The sequence below is a fragment of the Drosophila nasuta genome, chromosome 3 (assembly GCF_023558535.2).
Source record: "Drosophila nasuta strain 15112-1781.00 chromosome 3, ASM2355853v1, whole genome shotgun sequence".
In the NCBI taxonomy this organism is placed as follows: domain Eukaryota; kingdom Metazoa; phylum Arthropoda; class Insecta; order Diptera; family Drosophilidae; genus Drosophila; species Drosophila nasuta.
In genome coordinates, this window is record NC_083457.1 from 35,704,934 (window position 1) to 35,729,899 (window position 24,966).

The 24,966-nt window shown below is 34.3% G+C and overlaps 1 protein-coding gene and 1 long non-coding RNA gene across 3 annotated transcripts in view; one reads left to right on the top strand and one right to left on the bottom strand.

Annotated features, from left to right (window-relative positions):
• The window catches only part of LOC132789033 (adenylate cyclase type 2), a 43,629-nt gene extending 25,330 nt beyond the window's left edge, over positions 1–18,299 (bottom strand). For both annotated transcript variants that reach the window (XM_060796766.1, XM_060796765.1), the window contains exons 1-2: positions 17,902–18,299; positions 5,047–5,370 (exon numbers count right to left, since the gene is read on the bottom strand). In XM_060796766.1, coding sequence (XP_060652749.1) covers positions 5,047–5,254 — 208 coding nt within the window. In that variant the 5' untranslated portion in view covers positions 5,255–5,370; positions 17,902–18,299. The remainder of the gene's footprint in view (positions 1–5,046; positions 5,371–17,901) is intronic.
• LOC132792437 (uncharacterized) lies at positions 1,973–2,702 on the top strand. Its single transcript, XR_009633004.1, has 3 exons — positions 1,973–2,247; positions 2,310–2,475; positions 2,538–2,702. It is a non-coding gene; the product is annotated as an uncharacterized LOC132792437 (long non-coding RNA).
• Positions 18,300–24,966: the final 6,667 nt, after the last annotated feature.

Below are 24,966 nucleotides of genomic sequence, written 5' to 3' on the forward strand. Positions count from 1 at the left end.
ACACGCTCACACACACACACACAAGCTGAGATACAGGATGACTACATGTTTTATTGCTTGCTCAGCTGTTGATATGCAATTTAAGCAATTTGCTCTTAATAGCAGCACGAATCCTATGCGGATACGCGGCGTATGCGCAACGTCTCTCCTTTATGCCTGAGTGGCTGTTGTTCTTGTTGTTATTGTTGTTTCTGTGCTGCCAGCTTAAATATTAACTTTTTGCATTATTCTCAATTTAAGCAATTTATATTATAGCCTCATTAGCATCATGTGTGTGAGCGTGGGCGTGTGAGGGGAGGGCACCATGTGGCACAGCTTTGAGTTCTCTCATCAAGATGCTAATGGAATTAAAATGAAAATTGAGTCAACAATATTAACACACTGCTTGGGCGGGCGACAGCAACAGGGGCAATGACTGTGAAATTTGGTTATCAACACATTGACACGGCTCTGGATGCTCCTACTAATACGATAGATATTGTTGTGCATGAATCTGATGGCATTATGTAGATAAGCTCCATGACAATGGCAAACTTTAGCATCTACTCATCAATTATCTGGGTATTTTCCTTCAAACTCCTATCAAAATTATGTGCTACAATTTATACACGACAATTTTTCCGGCAAAAACTTGCTGCGGCTGTCAGAGTCTAAGAACTGGTTGCTTTATAATTGGCATGTTTAGCATAATGTTCTCTGTCTTGTCTTTGGCAGCTTTTAATTCTAAGTGGGTAAAAAAGAAAGATATGTGTTCTCAACATTTAGAACATTTGAGTGCATCTATAATTATAAATGTATTGGCAGGTATCATTTTAATAATCTCTACTACCGTGGTAAGTAGCTTTGTATTTGCGTCTACTTAAACAAGCTGAACTTATTTTATTTCAGAAAAAGCAATTTTCCGATACTTATCTACATTGTTGTTGCTGTGTTGAGGTTCTTCTATTCATTGACTTTTAATATAGCTTTACCCGCTATGAAGATCAAATTAATATCAAGTATAAACATATATTTTTGTGTTTCATATTGGCTCTGGTTCGCAATTTCTGTCTGTAAGTTCAAATTAATTTTTATGTTACTAATAAGAGTTGTAATAAACATTTTTTTAGGCCTTTCGTTATATTTCATTTACATTGCCATTTCCTATTATTTGGAAAAGAAACAACAACGCTCACAACTACAAATTGCCAAATCCAAAGACACAACAGTTTCCACAAAGAAGTAAAAGAAACAAAGAAAATGGATAAATCGATGGCAACTTCAATTTTCACCTATCCATTATCTGTGTAGCTTTATTCAAACTTTGTCAAAAATTGCTTGCTTAAATCTCAAAAGATGTTTCTGACGAAAAATTGCTTTTGCTCAGAACGGTTTGCTTTATCATTGGCATATTTAGCATTGCATTCTCTGCCTGCTCCAGATGAAATTGTATGGCAACGTTAAATGATGAAAGTGTATTGGGTAATTCATTCATTCTGATTGAAGCTCAACTTTAAATTGGCCTCCATTATTTTAGTTAACGGTAAGTATCACATTTTTTGACAGCCTTGAGCACAATTTAATTTAATTTACTTTCAGAAACAGTCTTATCTTGTGCTCTTCTATATAGTTCTTGGCTTCTTCTTTGAGAGTTTTCTATTTATTTTTTGACAAAGTATTGTCCATTACCTACATTAAATTAATGCGAATATAAATAAATATAAAATCAAATATAACCAATTTTCGTTTTGTTTTAATTATGGTACTCATTAATAAATTGTAACATATTTGAAGACAAAAGGAACACTCCATTATTGGGTACTAACAAAATTTGAATAATATTAAAATTGTCGACAAATTACTACATTTACATAAACTATATGAGAAAACAAAATTGATTTTCCTAGATGGTTTTGTTTTGCAGCAATTAACTATTGATAGTCGACTTTAAAGGTGTCTTATTCAAATGGCGAGCAGTAAATTTTAATTTTTACATTTTTAAATACCTGCGCTTTTTCTTTCAAAATTCGAAATTCAAAAATAATGTTAAAACTCAACTTTAAAAAATGTTTGGCTAAAAAGTGCTGCTATTGTCAAACACTTAGAAATGGTTGCACTCTCATTGGGGTTTTTCATCTTGTACTTTCTATCTGTATCATATTGGAACAAAATCACATACATTGGCCAGAATTGCTCTATGCAATTATGTGTATATCAGAATCGCTCATGATTTGCGCCTCAGTCATATTACTCGTCTCTACAGTGATGGTCAGTACAGGACTACTTACATTACAAATAACGCAGAAAATTACAAATTTATTTAATTTCAGCATAACCCATTTTTCATACTAATTTTCGTTGGCGTCACTGCGCTGAGACTTTTGTTTTTAATTACTTATAATATCGTTTGTTTCACAGTCGAAAAGTATAACTGTAATTATGGTATTTACAGTTTTAATATTTATCTTTATTGGCTGATATTCACAATTTCCTCTTGTAAGTTGCATTATTTTAAAAATAATTTTTAAAAATAGTTTCATAATACAATACAATGTTAGGTCTTTCTATATACTTCATATACATTGCACTTTCTTACTATGTGGAAAAAAAAGAACAAAATAGGATTAGTTCCAGATATTAACAGAAGTGTATTCTTGAGTAAGACATTTGTATGGAACTCTCAGAAAATTGTATTTAATAAACAAACAGAGTTGTGTTTTGCATGTTTTGTTTTTAATTCCTTAAATACATAAAATAATAAGCATTTTTGTTGTGGTATTCCAAAGAAGATAATATAAAAATAAATAATGTAAAATATAATATATTTAAGTATCATTAAACGAAGAGATTCCTTGAGCCTTGAGCAGACCCTTTCACAGACACAGACACAAAACAAATGCCTTGTTATTTTGGGTTCATCTTTTTAAGGCCGCAAAATGTTAATCAATAAACATACTTTCGGGCATTTGTTTATTTTTCATAATACCCAATTGACCGTTGCCTTGTTCAGACAGAAATTAATAGACTTGTCGCATTGTTGAGCATTTAATGGATGGATGCTCCACTTGTAATTGCCCGACGGCGTTTCTTCCTTCTTACTCAAACCTAAATATTTGCCGCTTATTTCATTTCATTACATTTTATTGATACTCTTTTCAAATATTTCAAATGCACGGATAGCTGAATCATCAATTAATCTTGCCTAATAAACCCGAAAACTTTTGTTTGGTATTTCAACATTTTTTCCATTCACATATAATTTTTTTTTGAAAATAATTGAAGCAATTAACAAGATGCCAGCGGCTTTCCATGTACTTTCTGACTTATTCAACAACTTTCTTGCGGTTTAACGAGCCCCTCGAAAAGTGTCATGAACATCATCATACAGCCTGACACCCACACACACACACACACACACACACACACAGACATACACACAAATGATGCGCTAAGAAGGTCGTGTTTATTTTTTTGGGTCGCCTATTTAAAGCATCCGAATTTTCAATCAATAAACTCAGCCTTCGGGCTGTTTCGCCTGTTCATTCATAAAACTTTTTGCTTTCGCCCTCACGCTTCAATCAATATTTAAGATATCGACAACAGGTTGCCGAAAGAGCTGCGAAATAAAGTATTTTTCATTCTATTCGTATTTAACTTCTGTCACAACTTTTCCAATAAATTGTCAAACATTTTTCGGAGTAATTTCAAAATAAATAGTTGCAGACGAAATCAAAGTAAAAGTCATAAGCAGCGCTTTTTAATTATGTTGAGCATTAATTGAACTTTTTTCGAGGCAGACATCGTAGGCCGATCAAAACGAAAAACTAACATTATAATTATGTATTTCTCAACTCGAGCAAATTTAATTAATATAAGAAGGGCGGTCAAAGGAACTGCGCAGAATACGCGGCATTTAAACGGGGCGTGGGTTTTGATGTTATCGTGACAAGCCCAAATTAAGTAGCATTGGGGTTACATCAGCCTCAAAGCTGAAGGCTGGTGGTTTCGCTAATCAGCGACCAGTCAAGGACAAAGGCCAACTAGCTGATGGAATAACAAACTCGCCGATGGGGTTGACACGATAGCCAAGAAAGTGATGGGAATTTTACGGCTGTGTAGCGATATACATATTATATCTGACTTCCCTTGGTATTAAAAAATAAATTATGTAAACAACAAATGTCATCAAAAAGTTTAAGAAACAAAAATATAATATTCTTAGTTCCGTACTCCTCTGCTTAATTTATAGCCACTCTTTCAAGCTTTGATTACAGAGTATGTAAATACAAAAACAGCTTTAAAATATTACAAAAATTAAGAAGAATTCGTGTATAACTTTCTTTGAAATCAAAAAATAAATTATGTAAGCAACAAATGTCATCAAGCAACAACTGCAATAAATGATTTCATAGTTTAGTATTCAGTAGAATTTAACGACACTTTCTAGCTGTGATTACAGAATATATAAATGGAACACTTTTCAAGGTAGCAGTTAGAAAATATTGTGAAAATTGAAAGAGAATGTATTATGACTTTCCTTGGAATTAAAAAACAAATTATGTAAACAACAAATCCCATCAAACAGTTTAAGAACGAACAGTCGAAATTCCTATTCTTCCTAATTTATAGACACTCTTTCAACTCCTGATTACAAAGTATATAAAAGTAAAACTTATTTAAGGTAACAGTCAGGAAATACCGCTAAAAGTTATAAAGAATCTTTCACGACTTCCTACCTTTCTTTACAATTAAAAAATAAATTCTTATAACAGCAAATGTTATCAAACATTTTAAAAAAAGACTGTAATAAATAATTTTCTTAGTTCAGTATTTGGCGTAAATTAACGACACTTTCTAGCTACGATTACAGGGTATGCAAAAGCAGAACTTACTTAAGGGAGCAGCTCGGAAATATTGCAAAAATTGAGAAGGAATCCTTTATGAAACTAATTTGATTTGAAGCAGCCACTGTCACTGGCTCTTTCTTTCTCTACTTATTTTGGTTGCCAAGGAGGATTAGACTTTGGAGGCATCAGAGTGTGAAGGAAAGTAGCTTTTCACACTTACCCGTTGTACCATTCTCCTGGTCACTCAACTCGGCCAGGGATGTGGACAATGCCATTGTAGTAGTTGCCATAGTCGTCGTCGCTTCTGTCGTCGTTGTCTTCATAGGTTGCATTGCATTTCCACCGCCAGAGTCGCTGCCTCCAGTTACAATAATGGACGCGTTCGTGCCATTTTCCGTTTTCACAATTTTCGCATTGTGGCTTACCATGGCAAAGAAAATAGCCAGAAAACCCGCAAAGGAAAACTCACAGCCGCCAGCTGCGCGCTACGATTGCCTGCCCAATGCAGGCAAAACGCGTTCCGTTTTCCACTTGTTGCCGGCACCTAAAAGGAAATTGAACGAGATTGAAAGAGAAAGCATGAAAATGGGTTTCCTTCCGGTTAAATGACATGCAATTAACTGTGCAAATAGGTGCCAATCCAAATTTGCTTAAGCGACAGTTTAGCAGACGTGCTAAATATTTAAAACAAAAATCTCAATTTTTATTATCAATAAAGTTTTGATTTCTTTTTCTATAAATATGGACTTACAACGAATATTGATGGTTTTCTATCTAAGAATAGATATGTTATTTTAAAAACATATTTTATTGAAGATTAAGTACATCGAAAAAACGATGAGCATACTTAAATTTGTTTTTAGGCTAAGCTGAATACATATATTGATGATTTATATGTGTTTCCCTAAGCTTTCATAAAAGCTTATTATAAAGAATAAAATATATTTATACTTTCCATTTTTTAGAACCTATTTTATTGAATGAAACAGTATATAAAAAAGAAGGAAGAACATATTTAAATCAGTTTACAACTTAAAGACAAAGATGTCTCTTTTCTATAGAAATGCAAGATTATTTATTTCATTCTTTTCAAGAACAAAGAAGAAAAGGATTTCCTTATTTATTATTATTATATACTGTAGATGTATGTGGATTTCCGCAAGCGTATATGAAAGCTTATTATAAAGCTTACAAAATATTTATACTTTAAATTGTACATCAAAATAGGAGAAACTTATTTAAATATATATATAACTTAAAGACGAAATTGCCCTTTTCTATTGAAATGCTAGTTTATTTATTTCATTCCAAATTCATTTCATGTCAAGCAAGAACAAAGTGCTTTAGTTGTGGATTGAATTGTATACTAGATATTCGTCAAGTGCTAACAATTTCCTAAAGAAAAGCCAGCAAGTTGTCCTATCTATTTTGTACATTCGAGGACAAAGACAACGAAGACAGCGAAAACTCTAAAAAAGTTTCAGTTGTCAGTTTGCAACGTCAGTTAGTTTAGGTTCACCAAAAATAAAGACATACAAACATATAAATAAATAAGTATATATAATATATGTATGTGCGCTGTGAGCCACACTCTCAACAATCTCCTTTGCCTCAATTAGAAAAGTTTCCGTTGAGCACAGTTGAGCTCATACAACGTTGGCAGGAGATAGAGCAAACGAAAGTGGCAGAGGGGACGTACAAAGGACATTTCTATAGGTGAGACCTACAGAATGCTGTCAAAGGATATGCGACAAATTTCTGCAACTGTAGAGATAGCTTGGGCTTGGAAATCTTACGCATTCTCAAGCTCTTTTATGTGACACAAAACATTACAAAGGCTGCAGAAGAATGTTGGACATTTTTTTAAATTAAAATTCTACTTGGTCGACAAAAAAAAAAACGAAAAACAGTCACAAGGATTTGCTGACTTCTCCAAAAAATTAAAACGAACACCTCTTTAGTAGGGTTTCACTTGTTCGCTTGTTCGCTAACAAAGCGATTTGAATGTGCTTTTTTGGCAAAAAGACACCCGCATTGTGTTTCAATTAATCTAGTTAATGAAAGAAGCCAGTGGAGTTTTAAGTTCCTATTTCAATGTAACTTTGTTTTGCTGTTAAATTAAAACTCAGCACTTCTAAATGCTTTTACTGTATACAAAATGAATACTGATTAAAATAAATAAAAGCACTCGCTGCCTGCAAGTATCATAAATGATTGATGAAATTAAAACGATGTTAATAATAAATGCAGCCATAAATGCATTAAGCAGCCAATTAATAATTTAGTATTTATGCATTGAAATGTGCTGATTGTTTCTACTCGACAGTGGCGTGCTTAATAACAACAAAACTTATTCATTGGCCTCAAACTGTTTAGCACACCGACACGATTGTGTGCAATGCGGCGTATGCGCAATTTCAGTGCAATTCATAAAAACGCCAGTGCAACAAGTTATGTGCATGTTAAACAAATCGCAACAAATGTCGAAGATTTTATGCACATTAAATGCTTTTCGATATTTAAAGATTTCAGCTGGTTTATTTTAATTAATTTAATGTATTTCGCATATAATCCGACACCTTTGGCTTTAAGCGTATTTGGTTGTATTAAATAAATTGAATAGGCCTCTTTTGATGTTATTCATGCTGCAAGTAGAGCATATCATAATTTCAAAGCAGTTTTAATGGAATTTTCACTTGGGTTTTTGTTTTGTTTTGTGTGTCTATTGCGTTGCTTTTCGCTCGCCAACCACTTGTAGATTTTCGCATTTTTAAGCAGCAAACGAGCAAAAAGGCGGCCACGCGTTTGACCCGCACACAATACAACAACAACAACAACAACAGCAGCAGCAACAAGAATAACAACAACAGCAGCAGCAGCAGCAACTACTTGGAAAACTACTCATAAATAAATAAACTCGCAGCCAGGCATTGTTCTGCTATCTCTATCTGCCTATCTGTTGTGCTCTCTTTTGTTTCGCCTGGCTTTGCTCGTTGGCGCGTGTAGTTTTGTTATTTATACCTATGCATATACATACATACTCGTATATATACAAGTACAAATTTTTTTGTTGCTGTTGCTTACACCACCAAATCGCCGGCAGCAGCCGCGTTGCATTTTACCCAGTTTACTCAGGCCATTGCAGCAGCAAAAGCACCTGCAGCGAGAGATGAAAACAAACGACTTTAATGGCTTGCCAATGGCAGCAGGCAGGCGGCGGCGACGGCAACAATTTGCAGCAAGCCAACTGATTAATATTTCAACTGCCATAAACTACAATTGATGTTTAACTCTTCAACTTTTTGCCGTTAAGCAATTTAAATGCCATATAAGCATTCCGAGTATTATTTCATTATTATTTTTTCATTTATTTCAATTCCCAGTGCTTCAACTACTTATCATGTGCATTTGCCCAGAACTTGAACTTTAATATTCGTCGGTCACATTGATGACGCCAACAGCTTCAGCGTCGGCGTCGGCGTTTCGTTGCGTATACGTAATCTTTAATTCACATTACGTATACGCGCGGCTCGTATGTTTTGATGACAATGTGCTGATAGGGTTAAACGAACAACAACACATAAAAATAGAGAAGAGCTGAGTGGAGCAGAGCAGAGCAAACTAAAGCGAAACGTTAGTCAATTATCATTAATTTGCATCTCGGTTATTATCGAAATCATCATTAGGCGCTGGCGCTGGAAATGGACAACGAAATGACGCTTGTTAAATGGCTAGTCATAAATTGAGCACAGTTAGTGCAATTCTAAAAATTTCACCACATGTGTGTATACGCATATACAACAAGTAAGAAAGGTACTAGAGAGTGTGCTCGACTGTGAAATACCACTTAACCATGTGGTATTATTCTTTAAACATACCAAATTAATAAATTGCAAGATACTAAAAATATACCCACGATTATATTTGGCTTACCGATATACTATTACATTAAAAATATACAATAGAGTACAAAATATATCAGATCAATCAAGTAGACAGTAGTTATGATTGTGCCCGACTGTATTATTCTTAATCTATACTAAATTAATATACTATAATACAACTGTTGCATTTGGTATGTCGTCATATACATCGTCATATTTACATTAAAAATATACCATAGAGTACAAAATATACCAGATCAATAAAGTACACTGTAGTTATGATTGAATACTTTATAGCATCAAAGATGACTCCTTCTATCTACTATATACATTTGCTGAAGGTACAAAATTATAATACCCTTCAACCCTATGGATAGCGGGTATAAAAACGAAGCGAACACACACACTTCAACTAACTGTGCTCCCGTTAGAGTCATCAAGAAGTTGCGCACGCCGAAATTGATCAATTTGGCAAAATGTAAAGTCGTCTGTTTGCCTGCCACACTCATTTGTCACACATGCTTTCCCCATTACATATCAGTATATCTTGTTTAACTTTTTTGTTCGTTTCCTTTTGCTTCGCATGCCGTTTCCTTCAATAAACATTTTATACAATCCATACGAAACATACATACGTATATTTGCTTTAATAACCTTGCATTCTTTTAGCGCTGCGCGTCGCTTTTCCAAGTGTTTGTTGTTTGAAATTGATTAAAGCAGACCCCAGCCAACGACCCGAGGCATGTTCCCTAAACACTCGTACACACACATGATTGAGTGTGCCAGTATGTCAGTGTGTCTTAGCGCAAGAGTGTGAATGTGTGAGTGGGAGAGTGAGTGGGAGAGAGTGAGTGTAAGCATGAGTGTGTGTACTTGCACTGTATCTTTGACTTTGATCGCACATGATTAATGATTACGCCCGTGTTTATTGCCTCTGCCACCGTGCACAGTGTAAGATATTACAGTTTTTATCGCTCCCGGGGGTTTCCTGCATTCGCAAAGCTGTCATATTTCAATTGAAGCACACACGCATATGGCTCAAACATTCGCTTCTCTCTGTGCTGCTGATGTTGCTTTAACGCGAGTCAGTTGACAGGTCAAACCGATATCTGTTTTGTGTAAATTTCATTTACGACAGGAAATGATCTGCTTGTTAGTAGCAACAGGTGTGCCAGAAGCATATTTGTTTAAGATTTTGTGAATAATATTCACATTAATTGTTGTCTGTTATTAACATTACTTATCTCTTTACACTCAACACAAATTGCTCAACATTTCTATTTAATTTTCCCGCCTCCGCTGTTAACAACATTTGCTTATCTCTCTTAAAACTTAACATAAATTACATTTCCTAAGATATAATCTCTCAACAGCATATTTATCTGTATGAAATGTAAATACTTGCGTATTTAACTTGGCCTTAATGCCTGCGGCAAATACTTATTGTCATGAGTCTAAGCCCAAGTGCTCTGGCAACTTAATTAAAATGGTCAATTGTGTCCTATGTGTTGAAGAACTTCAAGAAGAAGTTTAGTTGCCAATGGATACATATCAGTGCTGCTGGCTGTTGGACTTACGACAGTTGCAGAAAGTTTTCGAAAAAGCAAAACAAGCGCAAAATTTAATTAACATACCAATGAAGATGCCGACGCCGATGCCGACAAAAGTCAGCACAAAAAAGTTCAGATTGGGCTACACACAAACTAACTTTATTAATTGACAGCCCAATAACTTTGCGGCCTTAAAAGCATATCATGCACTCTTGATGCAATTTGATTGAGTGCAATGCACGAATACACGAATACATGAGTTTACAAGCGAAAGTTTCCAGTTTTGAGTGTTTACCAAAATACAAAAAAAAAATACAAAAAAACGTTGCGTATACGCCGCGTGTGCCAAGGCAGTCGGCAATGGGTGAATGGTTGGGCTAATTTTTTGTGTTTCAAAGCCAAAATCACTACAAAATGTGGACATGGGCGTAAATGGTTGCGGGCTTGTTTGGATTTAGTTTTTGTGGTTGCCATTTTTTTGCAGCTTTTCTATTTTTCATTTTTTTCCTGCTCTTTTTTTTTGGTGGCTTACAGCTCCGTGCCCATGAATGCTGATTCATTAGGAAAACTCAGGCAAACAGTGAGCCACACACGTCCGCAGGAAGAGAGAGAGAGGGTAAGCTATTTAAATGCGCATTAGAGTAAGCGCCTTTTAGTATGGGAATGGGCCATAGCCATGTTGGATTGCGGATTGTGGTTGTGCGGTTTGGCCTTCGTTGCAGTATGCCACCACAGCACGTAGATTCCTCGAGCATAACCAGAGAACCAGAGACGGGATTTTGGGCGCGTATGTGAGTAAGAGAAATTAACGCCGAGAAGCGTGACTTTCACATTGCTTTAATTTGTTTTGCTGCTTAATGCACTTAGTTGAAACACAATTCAATCAAATGGCTTTTGTTAATGATATCCATAGCCAGAAATCATTATTGTGACGGACAGCTAAATAAAGCAATTGTTTAGTATTACGCTGCTTAAGCCATCTGTCTTTTGCCTTCAATATATTATATATATTTTTCTATTTCTATTTCTATTTTGCCACTGGCTTTGTTGGCTTATCCCTTGTTAAGGTCATCCATTTCCGGTTACGACCTTGACTCCTGACAGAGCTACAGCTGCATTCCGTAAAATTGTAAAATTGTATACTCGCATTTATGGCGCTGAGCAAAATGTTTTCAAACATGTGCTAAGCGATTTTATTAGCTGCCCGCCCCGACCATAAAACGGTCCGACATCAAAAGTCTAAAAATATATATTCGGCCCAATAAAAACCAAAGTCGAGCAAACGGCCAAAACGGCACCTCGAGGTAATTAACAAAAGAAATAAACATAATCACAAGTAAAGTAGCAAAAGAAGAAATCCCTCAAAACAATTTGCAAGAATTGTTATAATATTCCAGAGCATTTGATGAAAATGCCTTTTCGTTTCTAACACGTAATTAAATATCTTGTGTGCGTCTTTTGTGCAATGCAACCAAAACCTGCTTTGCCATAAAATGAAATTTCTCGACCATTTGGTCGTCGTCAACCAGTCGACGAAGTCGACAAACACAGTGGACACACCAAAGATTTGTGCAAATTCGTAGGATTTGCCAACGTCGATGATGATGATGATGATGATGGTGATGTTGACAATTCTCTTGTTGTTGATGGCGATGTCAACGCAGTTGCTTGCAGTTTTGCAATTTTTTTATTTTGGGTGCCTGCAGCAATTTTTGAATTATGGTCACAAATATTATGAGCAAATAAATCAATTCTGCAAAACTGTGATAAATGCTGTAAGCTATTTTTGACAGTTTAACGCGCTGCAAGTGTGAAAAAGTGCTAAAACAAATCACTGGCGATTGACAACAGCAGCAGCAACCCAATAAACAGAGCAAAAAGCGAAAGGAAAAATAACGCACAGTTGGCTGATCTGTTGAGATTAATTAGCATAACATAAGATATTTTTGTGGAAGCTTCTAATTTGCACAGTCTCAACAATCAGCTACCCTGTTTTCACAATATTTATTATTCCCAAAATCGATAGTCGTAAAAAGTTTGCGCTGATAACTCACGTCTAGTTAGCAGTCGAGTCATTTCTCGTTAAAAACAGCTCACTGCATTTTCAGTGACAAATGAGATAAGAAAGGATAAATCCCCAACTGTCGCAACCGGAAATTAATAAAACGAAAAATAATTAAATTTAATGATACTAAGGCGACTAAACAGTGATAAACATTTCTCGATTTTTGTTTATTTACTGCATTTTGGGTAGTTCATAAAACTCAAATTGATAAATAGCCCAAAAATGGCCATTGATTTGTTCTTTTTTAAACTGTATCTGTTTATCTTACATATAAATAAATACGTATAAATAACATTATTCACATGTGAAATATTCTTATGTAAAATGCTTGTATTCTATAGCAGAAATGACGCGTATTTGTCATGTTTATACACTCCTTTGTTGTCATATATTATTATTGTATCATGCATGTAATATTCAAAATGGGTTTTTGCTGGAAAACTTACACACAATGCAAATGTTTTGGCATAACATTTATTTCTATTTTTAGCTGAAGAATATCACCAGACTGGCCTGCCAATATTTACAGATAACGTTATTGTTCCCTTTAAGTATCACAATTGTGTTCAAAACTGTTGTAAAGATATAATGTACGGAGTGCATTTGGTTTGTAAGTTTGTCAATGCTAAAGTTATTCAATATTTATCGTATGTAAATACAATAGTGAAAATGTAAAATGTATATTTGCTTATCGCATGTGAAGCAGAACTTTTCAACTCACTCGCGCGGTAATTGAGTAAAAAGTGTAAAACAAATTATTGCCATAATTACGCTTCATTAAAAACAATTAAACAACTTATTGTTTCTGCTATTTGTTGGTGAGCACCCACATATTGAAGCCAAGCAGAGCAACAAATTAGGGAAACACAGAGAACAAATTTTAAACGTTTTCATTTCTTTTAATACTCTGCACGCAAAGGTTGCGTTTATTATTTTGTTCTGTTGACAATTACCACAGAAAATGAATTAATTGTTAACAGTTCTCATCAAACTAGAATATACACAGAAATAAGTAAATGAAAACAAGAATTAAAATCTTCAGTTAAAAGACTTCTCAATTTAAAAAAAATAAATTCTTGAAATATAAATTTCTGATTGAAAAAGTCTTGAAGCAAAATATTAATCTTAAATTTTCTTGTTAAGATTGAACAAGTAAAAAGGTAACTTGACTGTGGGATACCCGCTACCCATTTTCAATAAAACCATATAAAACCATATTCTTAAAATATAACGAATAAATATACCGAAAAAATACTAAGATGTACCGAACGCTATGTTTGGTATATCTTATAGCACTACACTCAAAATATACCATATCGTACTAAAATGTCTCAGATTCTCAGGCAAGCAATTAAAACCCGGTTGACATAGAAAACTATTTCCTAGATAATTTTTACAACATCAGAGATGTTTACTTCTACCTGTTACATACATTTCCTGCTAGCACAAAATTATAATACCCTCCTACCCTATTAGTAGCGGATATAGAAACTCTTATTTTCATATTAAAATCATCTGTTAATAATTGTCAAAGTGTTTTTACTACCAAATTACGTATTAAAATCATAGAAAGAGCATTAGATATGCGCCATGCACTTGCTAGCATTTCTTTGTCGTACTTTTTCACGTTTTGTTTTGTTTTTTTTTTTTTGACAATTGGCGGTCACATAAAAATAATTTCGTGGGACTTTTTCAATAACCCCCGAGCAGCTTATTTTATTTTATTCTTTTCTATTTTATCTGCTACACTTGTTTTTCTTGTTATTAATGTTATTGTTGTTGCGGTAGCAGATTCTCGTTCGCCGTCATTACACATGTTTATTATATTTTATATTTATTTGCTCTTAGGGCTTTTGAATTTTGGCTGTCGCCGCTCTGGCTCATCATCATTGTTGTTGTTGTGCTTGCTGTTTGATTAGGCGTCTAGGCTGACACATGGGGGGCACTCAGCCACAGATACAGATACAGCTACAGATACAGATAGAGATACATTGGCGACGAGATACACAGATACAGCTACAAAATCAGACACAGACACGCCCCGTGCGTCGACACATGTATATGAAATTTTACACAAATGTGCAAATTTAATTAAATTCAAACGAGAAATAAATATAAAACGCTTCGCCTCGACATATATAAGTACTATATATGCTATATAGAACACAACGTGTGGGGTGCTTTAGGAATATAAGAAGCTCTGTGACCTGCTGAAAACCAACAACAACAACTAGATCTACAATAATGCAATTTGCTTAACAAACTGTGCCCAGATAGAAAGCAGAAACTAAATGAATATTAAATATACGTATATAGTAAACCCAAACAAACAAAAGGAAAATTTAAACTTGACAAAGTCAAAGCGCTCCTCGCATCCAATGCGAATCGACAAGAACAATAAATAATCCGAACTCTTCATTTATTTTTGTTAAATATAAACTTGTGCGCAGATTCGCGGCAAAAACAAAATAAATAAATAAAATTGGAATTTTTTAAGAGCTCTTTCGAGAAAAGATTTTAAAACCTCTGCTTTGTTTATTAGTGTAATCAAAATTTCAGCATGTTTTTGTTTGTTGCGCCAAATTAACCAAGAACTCAAAACGAATTGAAAATCTTTTGTACGTACTCATAAACAAATGTATGTCATATTTTATGTACTTGGAAATCTGCGTATTATTATTATCTCAAAAGTGCTCAATGCACACTGAGACACATATAGGAAATTGTGTCATCAATGAATCGCAAAGTTATTTATACTTATTCAGTTCATATTTATTCTTTAATCGTGTCTTTGCAAATGGAAGATAATCTATTTATTATTTTTTTATTATTTTTAACTTACTTAATATCATTTATACTAATATATTATATTTACAATAGTATTTCTCATCTGTTGGCTATAGCTAAAAGATGAACGTGATCTAATTCATTATCTCATCGACAAGACAGAAACATCCAATATATACTTGTTTAAATATATATCTATCAAAATATTCGTAATTATAGAGAAGCAAATAAATAATGTTTTATTCCCGCTACCTATAGGGTAGATTTTCACATATTTGGTCACGATCAGATAAAAATTGTAAAACTTATTAAAGAAATGTTTTCATATGGCCAAAAACGGCTGATGCTTCTTAATCTAAGTTTCTTTGTTGTACATATGGTATATTTTGTACTCTATGGTATATTTTCAAAGTAGTAAGCAGATATCTCCCAGTCGAGCTCACTCCACTGTAGCTTTCTTACTTTTTTGTTACAGTTTCATCATAATGTGAATCAGCTCAACAGTTAGTTGGTAATTTACTAAAATTTATGACAATGAATGTACATATTCTCCTCAATGACTCACACTTAAAAGTACCGACTAAAGTGTATAGTATATTTAACTGTTAGGAGTATATAAAGTGTCATTTCATTTTTTGACAACACTTTCAATAATGAGTTATTAATTTGGTGAACTTTTTTTTTGCGAATGTGCAATTCGATTAGTTAATAAGAAAAAAAATATAAGTTATTATTTAAACCTAATGAAATGTGAAATATAATTTGTCTCATTGAGCTTATTAGGTCTTCAATAAATAATTTTATCGACGCTATCGGCTGCGGGCGACTTTGACTCTGATAATAGACCCCGAAAACCGAACCCCCAAGCCCAAAATAAAAATGTGAACTATGAAACGTGAAGCGTCCGAGGAACCCATTGAGTTATCACAGATATACATACATGCTTAGAAAATTGCCGCGTTGCGTTGATTTTTATTTTTTGATATGTGTACATGTATCGCAAGGCGTTTTCTTATAGAATTTGAACGTTGTCTTGCCATAAAGATAAAAAATGAACCGTTAAATATATATGTATATATCTGTATGTATATGAAACACAAAGTGTGGGTGGTTATTTATTAACGCTGAGCCATGAGCCAAAAGCAAAATCAGCGCAAGCATTTTTATAACTTGATTTATTTAAAGACAACATTTGGCAAATGATTTCACGACTAAGTAAGTGATTATTTTTATACGCTCGCCGACGGAATTACATGCGACAACAGATGATGAAATCTTCAACTGATCATGCTGAACTTGCATTGCGTTGACACCATGTGTCAAACTATTAAAAATGTAAGCCAACTGGAAAATTGAAATTTTACAAAAGATCTTTTGACCTCTAAAACATGGGGGGAAAAAAACTCAAATGTCGCAATGAAAATAGAAAATCAAGTATAAGTTATTGAGATGAAAATTTATGACAATAATAATAATAATAATGCCAAAGTCAATGCCACCCACAGATGTTTGAAATAGTTATGCATATACCCCACAAATATCTCTAGTCGCTAACTAAATTTATTTGTGCTGCTTTTTGTATCATTTCTTTCATCACAAACTCACACAACACACACTCACACACACATACACACACATACACATGGCAAAGCGTCGCGTCCGGCCGTCAGAAATAACGAAAAAATTGCAAATACAAAACAAAAACAACAAAATAAATAAAAATAAATCTATTAACTTCAATTTGGCGAATAGTTTATACGCTTTCAGAGCTTTCTATATTATTGAAATATGAATGTAATTTATTCTAAAATGGAATAAATTAGAAAAATCATATGTCATCATTAATAAAACTTTTAGCTTCAATTTCACGAATAATTTATAATTTTGCAATTAATTTATACCGCAATTGAGTAAATAAGAAACATCATATGTCATCATTAATATTATTAATATCAATTTCGCGAATAATTTAGACTTTTGCATTTAATTCAATTGGAAATCTTTTATACATTTTAAGAAATCATATTTCATTCTTAATCTCCGACTAATTGCAAATGAACGACATGCCACACTCTTTTAATCTAATTATAATTTTTGTTTGATATATCAAAGTGTTACACATTTCATTGAAAAGTCACATTAGCTTTGGGTCAGAGTATTCAAAAACAGCAAGAGCACGAAACTGACGCAATGTGTCGCCAACAGCTGACAATTTGAGAGCAACATAATTTTTTATTGCTTATTTTTTAAATTTTCATTCATTTTGCATATATTTAGTTTTCTATATAGCAATTTATACAATTCGCGGAATTCATTGGCTGCCTTATTCGCGCAGCAACTAATTTAATAAACCAAAAAAAAAACACACACAAAAATCAAAAATTATTTTTAACAAAAAATTAGAACCAAACGACAATGCGAAGAAGAAAAGAAAGAAATGAAAGTGGAGCTGCCTTGGAGCAGTTTGTCTAGGTTCATAAAATTAATTATAGAAATCAGAAATCAAAGACGATTAGCGCGCTTATCACATTCGACAGAGGCCTTTTGAAAGTATTTTTGCTTCTTATGTTGATTTGTTTTAGCGATTGTTTTTTCTCGTATTTTTGTTTATTGTATTTAGTTTTTTATTTTTAGCTTAATTTTAGTTGCTATTGAACCTAGCAATTAGCTAGGGCGGCAAATAATGTGCGCTCATTTTCGCCGGTTTTTGTTTTGTTTGTTGTTTTGCTTTTTGCTTTTGGCTTTGCGTTAATTAAAAGTTCTCATTGTGTGAATTACAGATACACTACCCGAATGATTGTAGGCTCTTGTTGCCACCCAGTTGATGTCGTTGTTGTTGCTGTTGTTGTTGGTGCTTTTACTGCTTCTGTTGTTGTTATTGTTGCTACTGCTCTTGGCAATTTGGACAAATTTCACATGTGTATATGTAGCTTAATTATTTATATCAATATACGTATTTATATATATTAGGCTGAATAGCGCGCGTTGTTAAATAAATTCACAGACACTGACACTCACACTCGCACACACTCACACACAGTCGCATAAACATCTACAACGCGCGCGCAGCGACAAAACGCGCGAAATCAACACAATCGTATCGTATCGAACTGTGAAATAGGAAACGAGAACAGCGAGACGAGAATTAAACGACGACCGCACGCCCGTACGGTCTAATCAGAACTGAGCGCACGTTCTAATCAGAAACGAGCAACGTCCAACAGGCTGAGGCTGCCCAAACGCAGAGCAGCCAGAGTCGTCGGGTGTTTATGCCAACACACACACAGACATAGAGCGAGTGTCAATCGCGTGCTTGCCGAAGTCGTGCGGCGATATTTTTGAACTTGTTACACAACAAAAAAAGAAGTATGCAAAGTTCAAATTTAACAGTTATATTTGCACTACAAATATTACAATTCAATAAAAAACAAATATTAATAAAATAATCTATAATAAAAAAGGAAACTAAATAACAAAATAAAATTCAGAAAAAGATAAGTATAACCAAAAGATCAATTGATTTGATCAATGAATAATTATCACAAATTGCAATGACTGTTATTTAACAAATTTTTAAATTATTTTTGTATAAAATTTGAAATTTAAACAAATTAAAATCAAAAACAATGAAATGACCTAAAAACGAAAATTTAAATAACAAAAATAAAGCCCAAATAGGTTTATTAAAATTTAAATATTTCAAACTATACCACAAATTGCGACAAAACTTTGGTATTTCATGTAAAATGCAAAGAAAATAAAATGTAAATATATAAAACAAAATGACTATAGCTAGTTTATCAATGACAAAATATAGAAACGTAGAAATAACTACCAAAAATATAGTACGAATAATTTAAGTAAAATAAAAATACCGATAACTATTCCAAACTTTTTCTCAGTGCAGAGTGCGCTTCGCCAATATAAAGCAACGGCACGAGTGCTCTCTGGTTTCGGACCTGCCTGAAACAGAGCAACAAGCAAAGCGAAATGTTGCCGACCTTGCCGCAAAATGTTGCTGAGCGAACAACAAGTGACGAGGGAGAGAGAGAGAGAGCTTGCGAGAGTGTGAGAGCCGCTGAGAGCAATCGAGCTGAGAGCGTTGACAGTCTGTTGCTCTGTTTTGGTTTTTATCATGAGTGCCGGCATAATGCCCACACACACATACACCTATACGTTACTCAATGAAACACACACACATACACACAAGCACAAACACTCACATCGACATGCAAGTGTTTATTTGGCATACGTTGCGTATGCTTAATATTTGATATGGCGTTTCTTTAAGTGCCTTCTAATCAAGTGACACTTTTCACATGCATACTTATCCATGGTCTGGCTGTTGGCAGTTAATCAATTAATCAATCAGTATAAAATTGATTCAACATTTTATTAAGGCAATAAAAGTAGAAAAACCAAACCGAAAATAAGTGCAAGCTTATACTTATTAAATGATTACAATTTTGTTTTGCAATTAAAAGATTGCTGTGAAATAAGTGCACCTAATAAATAAATTTGAAACAAAAAATAAGAAAAATTAATTTGTGGAAATTTTCCATTATTATTTTATTAATTTATAAATATGAATTGATTCAAAACAAGAAAGCATAAAGTTATGTTTGTGAGAAAATACCATTAAGAGAGAAATACCCTGAAGTTTGTAGAGCAACGCAAAGTTTCGTAGAGGAGACAATAGGTCATCTATCAATGTCTTTTAACTATTATCTATTAGGTAAGCACACCACAAGTTATAGCTATAATTGGTTTTATTGATTTCCATGCATTCTTTATTTTTTATTTTGCTATTTGCACTCGATAGCGTCGATTTGAAATGAAACTTTGCAATACACACTGTTAATGCAATTGCCGCCTGCACTTCAACCTCAATTTCCCATGCTGTCAGTGGTGGGATTTAAATTAAATTATACATTGCATCTAGAAGTTGTGCTCGATTGGAATCCCTTACCACTTGTTAATTTCAGTTTAGCAGGATATTGACAACGTTTCTTTCCGGTGGCGTCTCAGCAAAATATCACAAGGCAGCAACAACAAAAAAATTGTATTTGCACACAAACAACAAAACGAACAAACACACACACACATACATACATACAATCCCACAACTACATATATGCCACAGTGTGGTGCACTTTGTTTGCTGACTTGTGCAATTTCCGTCCGACAATATGGAAGCGAAGAAGAGGGGCGTATACGTAATGAGCGTTGAGACGCATAAATTCAAGCATTTCTTGTTAAAGTTGAGCACAAATCTTGCATGTAAACAATAGATACTTTATACGGATTATATATATGGGGGAAACTAGAGTTTATATTTATAACCACATGAATAATGTTACGCTATTTTGCTTGGTTTTTGCTAAGCACCTAATCCAATTACAATGTACGCATAAATTATGTGCATGGCGTGCAATATTTTCGTAGGCAAAATTTACAGCCCACGCAATTTCCAGCTACTTGCCCTAAAGCAAATATCGAATTTGCATAAATAAATAAAGTTCAAATTGGTAAATCAAAAAAAAAGAAGAAAAGAATACGCTAAACTTAATGCATTAAGAACTAATTTAAAATGTGTAAATCCCCAAAAGAATGTTGGCAAAAACTTGGACAAACAACAGCAAAAATTAACTAATTGAAGTCACAAATGGATTTTGCATAAATTTCTTAACAGTGGACACTTTTTGGGCCATCAACAAATCCCCTTGTCAATAGGCAAATGTTCTCTTGTTATGCATAAAACATGGCCTTATCGAAATCAAAACATGTTTACGTTTAGATTTCAAACTTGGTCACGACGACGATGCCACCAACGCTCAAGTAAGGGAAGGACACACTCTGGTAGGCGTGAGAAAACCTTTTACAAGTATTAACTTGGTCGTGCATTTGTAACAAGCTCAAGTTTTCTTTGACCTTTGATGAGAACGGTAAGCGGATCTGTTTTCACGGAGTGAGAAGCTAAATAAGTAATCGATCAAATGCAAATTACTTGAGCAACACAATCGCACAGATTAGCAGTTACAAATATTGTATATAGCGAAGAATGGACTGGATGATTCAGCAAATGGAAGTTCAATCAGATTAGCTTTAATCACAGCATGAGTATCTGGTATCCTTAAGAGCGTAAGAGGCAAGCAAATATGAAAATGGTTATTTAATGAACTGCTATTTGATGTGACCTAGACTTGTCAGTCGTGCCTGTCGCGGCTGTCGAGGCAGTCTTGCAATCGTAATGACTGCTACTGACCCTTGAACTTTTGCCACGAAAACGAATGAAGCTACAAAAATCAATTGCCGCAGGCAACCTTTAAGTCGCTCTCCACAGTTGCAGTTCACCAAAAAGTGAAAACTCAAATAAATAGAAAATAAAATGAACAGAGAAATTGGGCATCAAATTGAGCGCACATAGACAGAGAAAGAGAGAAGGAGGCATCACTTGGGCACAGCATAAAACCTAATTACGGAATGTGCTTTAATTAGTGCGCTCGACTTAATTACAAAACAGCAAAACTGCACAGCAAACAAAGGCGCCAACAACAATAGCAACAACGATAAAAGACAGCAACAACCATGAGTCCGCCCCAGCGTGACAGACAATTAACAGTATCAGCATGTGTGTGTGTTTTTGTGCGCTTGTATGTGTGACAATAGCTTGTCATATTTGCCATTTACAATGCCCAAAAGTGTGCTTTAGTTTTGTTTGTTCACACACAACCATAAAGTTTTACAACACTTTAAACTTCATTGCAAAACTTTGCTAAACAAACGCAATAACATGCAAATTTAAATACAAAAATCAGATGTGATTAAAAAACATAATTCGAATGCAAATCTTAAACGATTTCGCAAAGATTTACATAATAAAGAGTACTATAATAAATTAGTATACTTATGATATGAAACCTTTGCCAAGCATTCAGATGTAAATTTAAAACAAATTTCAAATGCAACTCTTAAACGACTGCAAGATTCCTTACAGTACTATAATAAATTATTATACCTATGATATAAGCTTCATGTTTAGTCAGAATATGTTTCCTATAATGTGTTATTCCACTGCTTAATAAATCTGTGCAAAAAAATAACTATAAAACATGTTGAAGAGCTCTGTTAAATTCCGATACTCAACTTACCTTAATATATGACCAAAAATACAAAATTTTGTTATGCACAAAAAAAGTGTTGATTAAATCTTGTTTTAGCTGATATATATCCTGCATACCATTATCCCAATTACTCAATCAGCAAGGTGAACCTTCAATATTCACATGCCAATGTCGAAAAATCAATGTCTCTCTCTCTCTATCTCGAAAGTGTGAGCGAGACCGCAACGACTATTTGAATAAATATATTCACAAATCACGCAATTTTTCAATCGTAAGCAGAAAAAAAGAAAAAAAAGAAGCGAGAATGAAATTCAATATAAACGCAAATTATTCTGCTGTCCAATGGGAGAAAAAGGAATTGCAAGCCCAGCTTTCAGTTTCCCCTCGTTCCCCCTCCTGATTGTCGGCTATCAAAAACTTTGTCTACCTTCTGAAAAACTGTGCGTCCTGTTTATATACGTTGTCCGTCGCTTTGTCGGGCCACGCATAAATCTGATGGCCGCTTTTGGGCTGTGGTGTTGTGGCCACGTCTATCGCGTGTCTCTTAGCACTTCGTCCTTTTTGTGTGTGTCGTCCCCATGTTACGATGCCTTTAAAGTGTCCGTCTTTTAAGCAGTGGCATGCTAAAGCTTTAAGGCTTCAATGAGCATTTGAGTGATGAATATACTTGATGCTTTGTTGAACTCAACCTTTTCTTGGGTCACAACTAATATTAAAAGGCATAAACATTAGTCAACAATGACTTTAAATGCTATAAATCCACATACATATAAAATACATGTCATGCGACAGACGCAATAGATTAAGCGTATTTATGCATTCAAAATTGCCTTAGCATATTAACGCAAATCTAATAATAAAATCAAGCATAAGCTTGTCAAGAATAATCCACAAAGCAATACCCTAAGCCTGGTCAAAGGGTATTTTGCATGCATCAAAAAAATATTCTTAATAATAATAAATTGATATTAACTCAAATAAATTTAAATAAAAATAATAAGTAAGCATTGCATAATTAATGCTTTTTTCAAATCTCCATTTTAATAATGTCATTGAAATATAGGGTACACGACAAGGACAATAAGCATCCTTTTGAAACTACGCATAAGCTCACTTACACACACATGCATACAATATACGCAGCAAGCGCCAAATTAAATTCATCATACGCCACGTAGTCCCTGCTGGCAATCGCCCAAAAACTTTTGCACGTTCTCCATGCGCCTTCGCATACAAAATGAGCCGCACGAACAACGCACAAGAAGTTGCACAAATCTTCGGCATATTCAATTAAGTTTTAATAGACACATTTCGCAGATGTATCCCCACAAAAACGGGACAAAATCCCAAATTTAATTTAACGACTAAATAGAATGAGACATTTTAGTTATTAACTGAATCTAAAGTTCACAAATAAAACACAATGCAAATTAAATTTTAATACAAAATTTATAATTGAAATTGAATGTAGGATGTATGCTGCACTTTCTATGAATGGAAGTTAAATGAAAGTGACTTTCTAAATGCAATTTCATAAAAGATTTAATGCAAATGTTACTTAAATTTTATACAAGTTTTTAATCGGTTTATAAACAAGCATTGATGGCAGTTTCTAGTCGATGTTAAATTCAAAATTCTCCTGCATACAACCGACATGTATATGTATCTATATATAATATATTTCGATTGCTATGCCATGGCAAAAAGAAGAGTCGACCTGTGCTCCTCAGGTAAAATTTATAAGGCAATAAATGCATGCTGCCAGGCACCATTTGCAACAGCTGCACTTAAGTGTGCCTACATGTCGACAAAATGGCCGACACTTGTGTGTATACGTGTGTGTGTGTGCGACTGTGTGTGCCGCTTGTTGCGCCTGTTGCATTGAATACCCTGCAGAAGTAAGAAATGTGGCTCGTTGAGCCGAAAGTTGCCTGCAACAGCAGAAAGTGCACATTCAATAAGCATTTACAGGACATCTCTAAGTCCAGCATTCGAATTCGTGTTTAATCCTTGGCCATTCGCTTGTTGTTTTCATCGAGCAACGCCTCGATGCCTTTCAGATGCTGCCAATGGTTTTATGTACAACCATAAAGCAAGGCACTGGAAATGCAATTGCAGCTGCATATTAAAATTGTATTATTTCCGAGGCAGACGAAAAAGATGAAAATTAATTTCCAAAAGGAGCAATTTGCACTTTAATTTATTTATATTGTTGTCCGAATGCGAAACAATCACATCGCTCGCTAATTTACGTATCTGAGTGTTCTCGGAAATATTGCGCCCCGAGGCGGAGAACAGCATTTGATTGTTGATGTTCCATTACACGATTTTCGCTTTGTGTATTTCATACAATTTCCGGGGGCATCCTCGACATTTTCGGCTGCCCACCTTATTTATTCATGCAATTGTGCGTGGATTTAAAGCAATAATTTAACTTGTTCTTTTTGGGTGTGCATTGCAAAGTGTTTTCTCACCTGGCAACATGTTGATAACGAGCGCAACAATCGTAAACAAGGCTAAACACTTGTTCTGTTGTTCGCTCACGCACGGGGGAACTCACATGGCGTATGCGCAACTTTTCAGTTTTTGCTACTGATAACACGATTTGATTTCAGCGGAAGTTTAGCACAATTAGTCATAGCTAAAAATAACATTATCATTATCAAACTCATACTTCAGAGCTTATCAAACGTTTAGCAGAAATAATTACATTGATAACAAGTTATAATT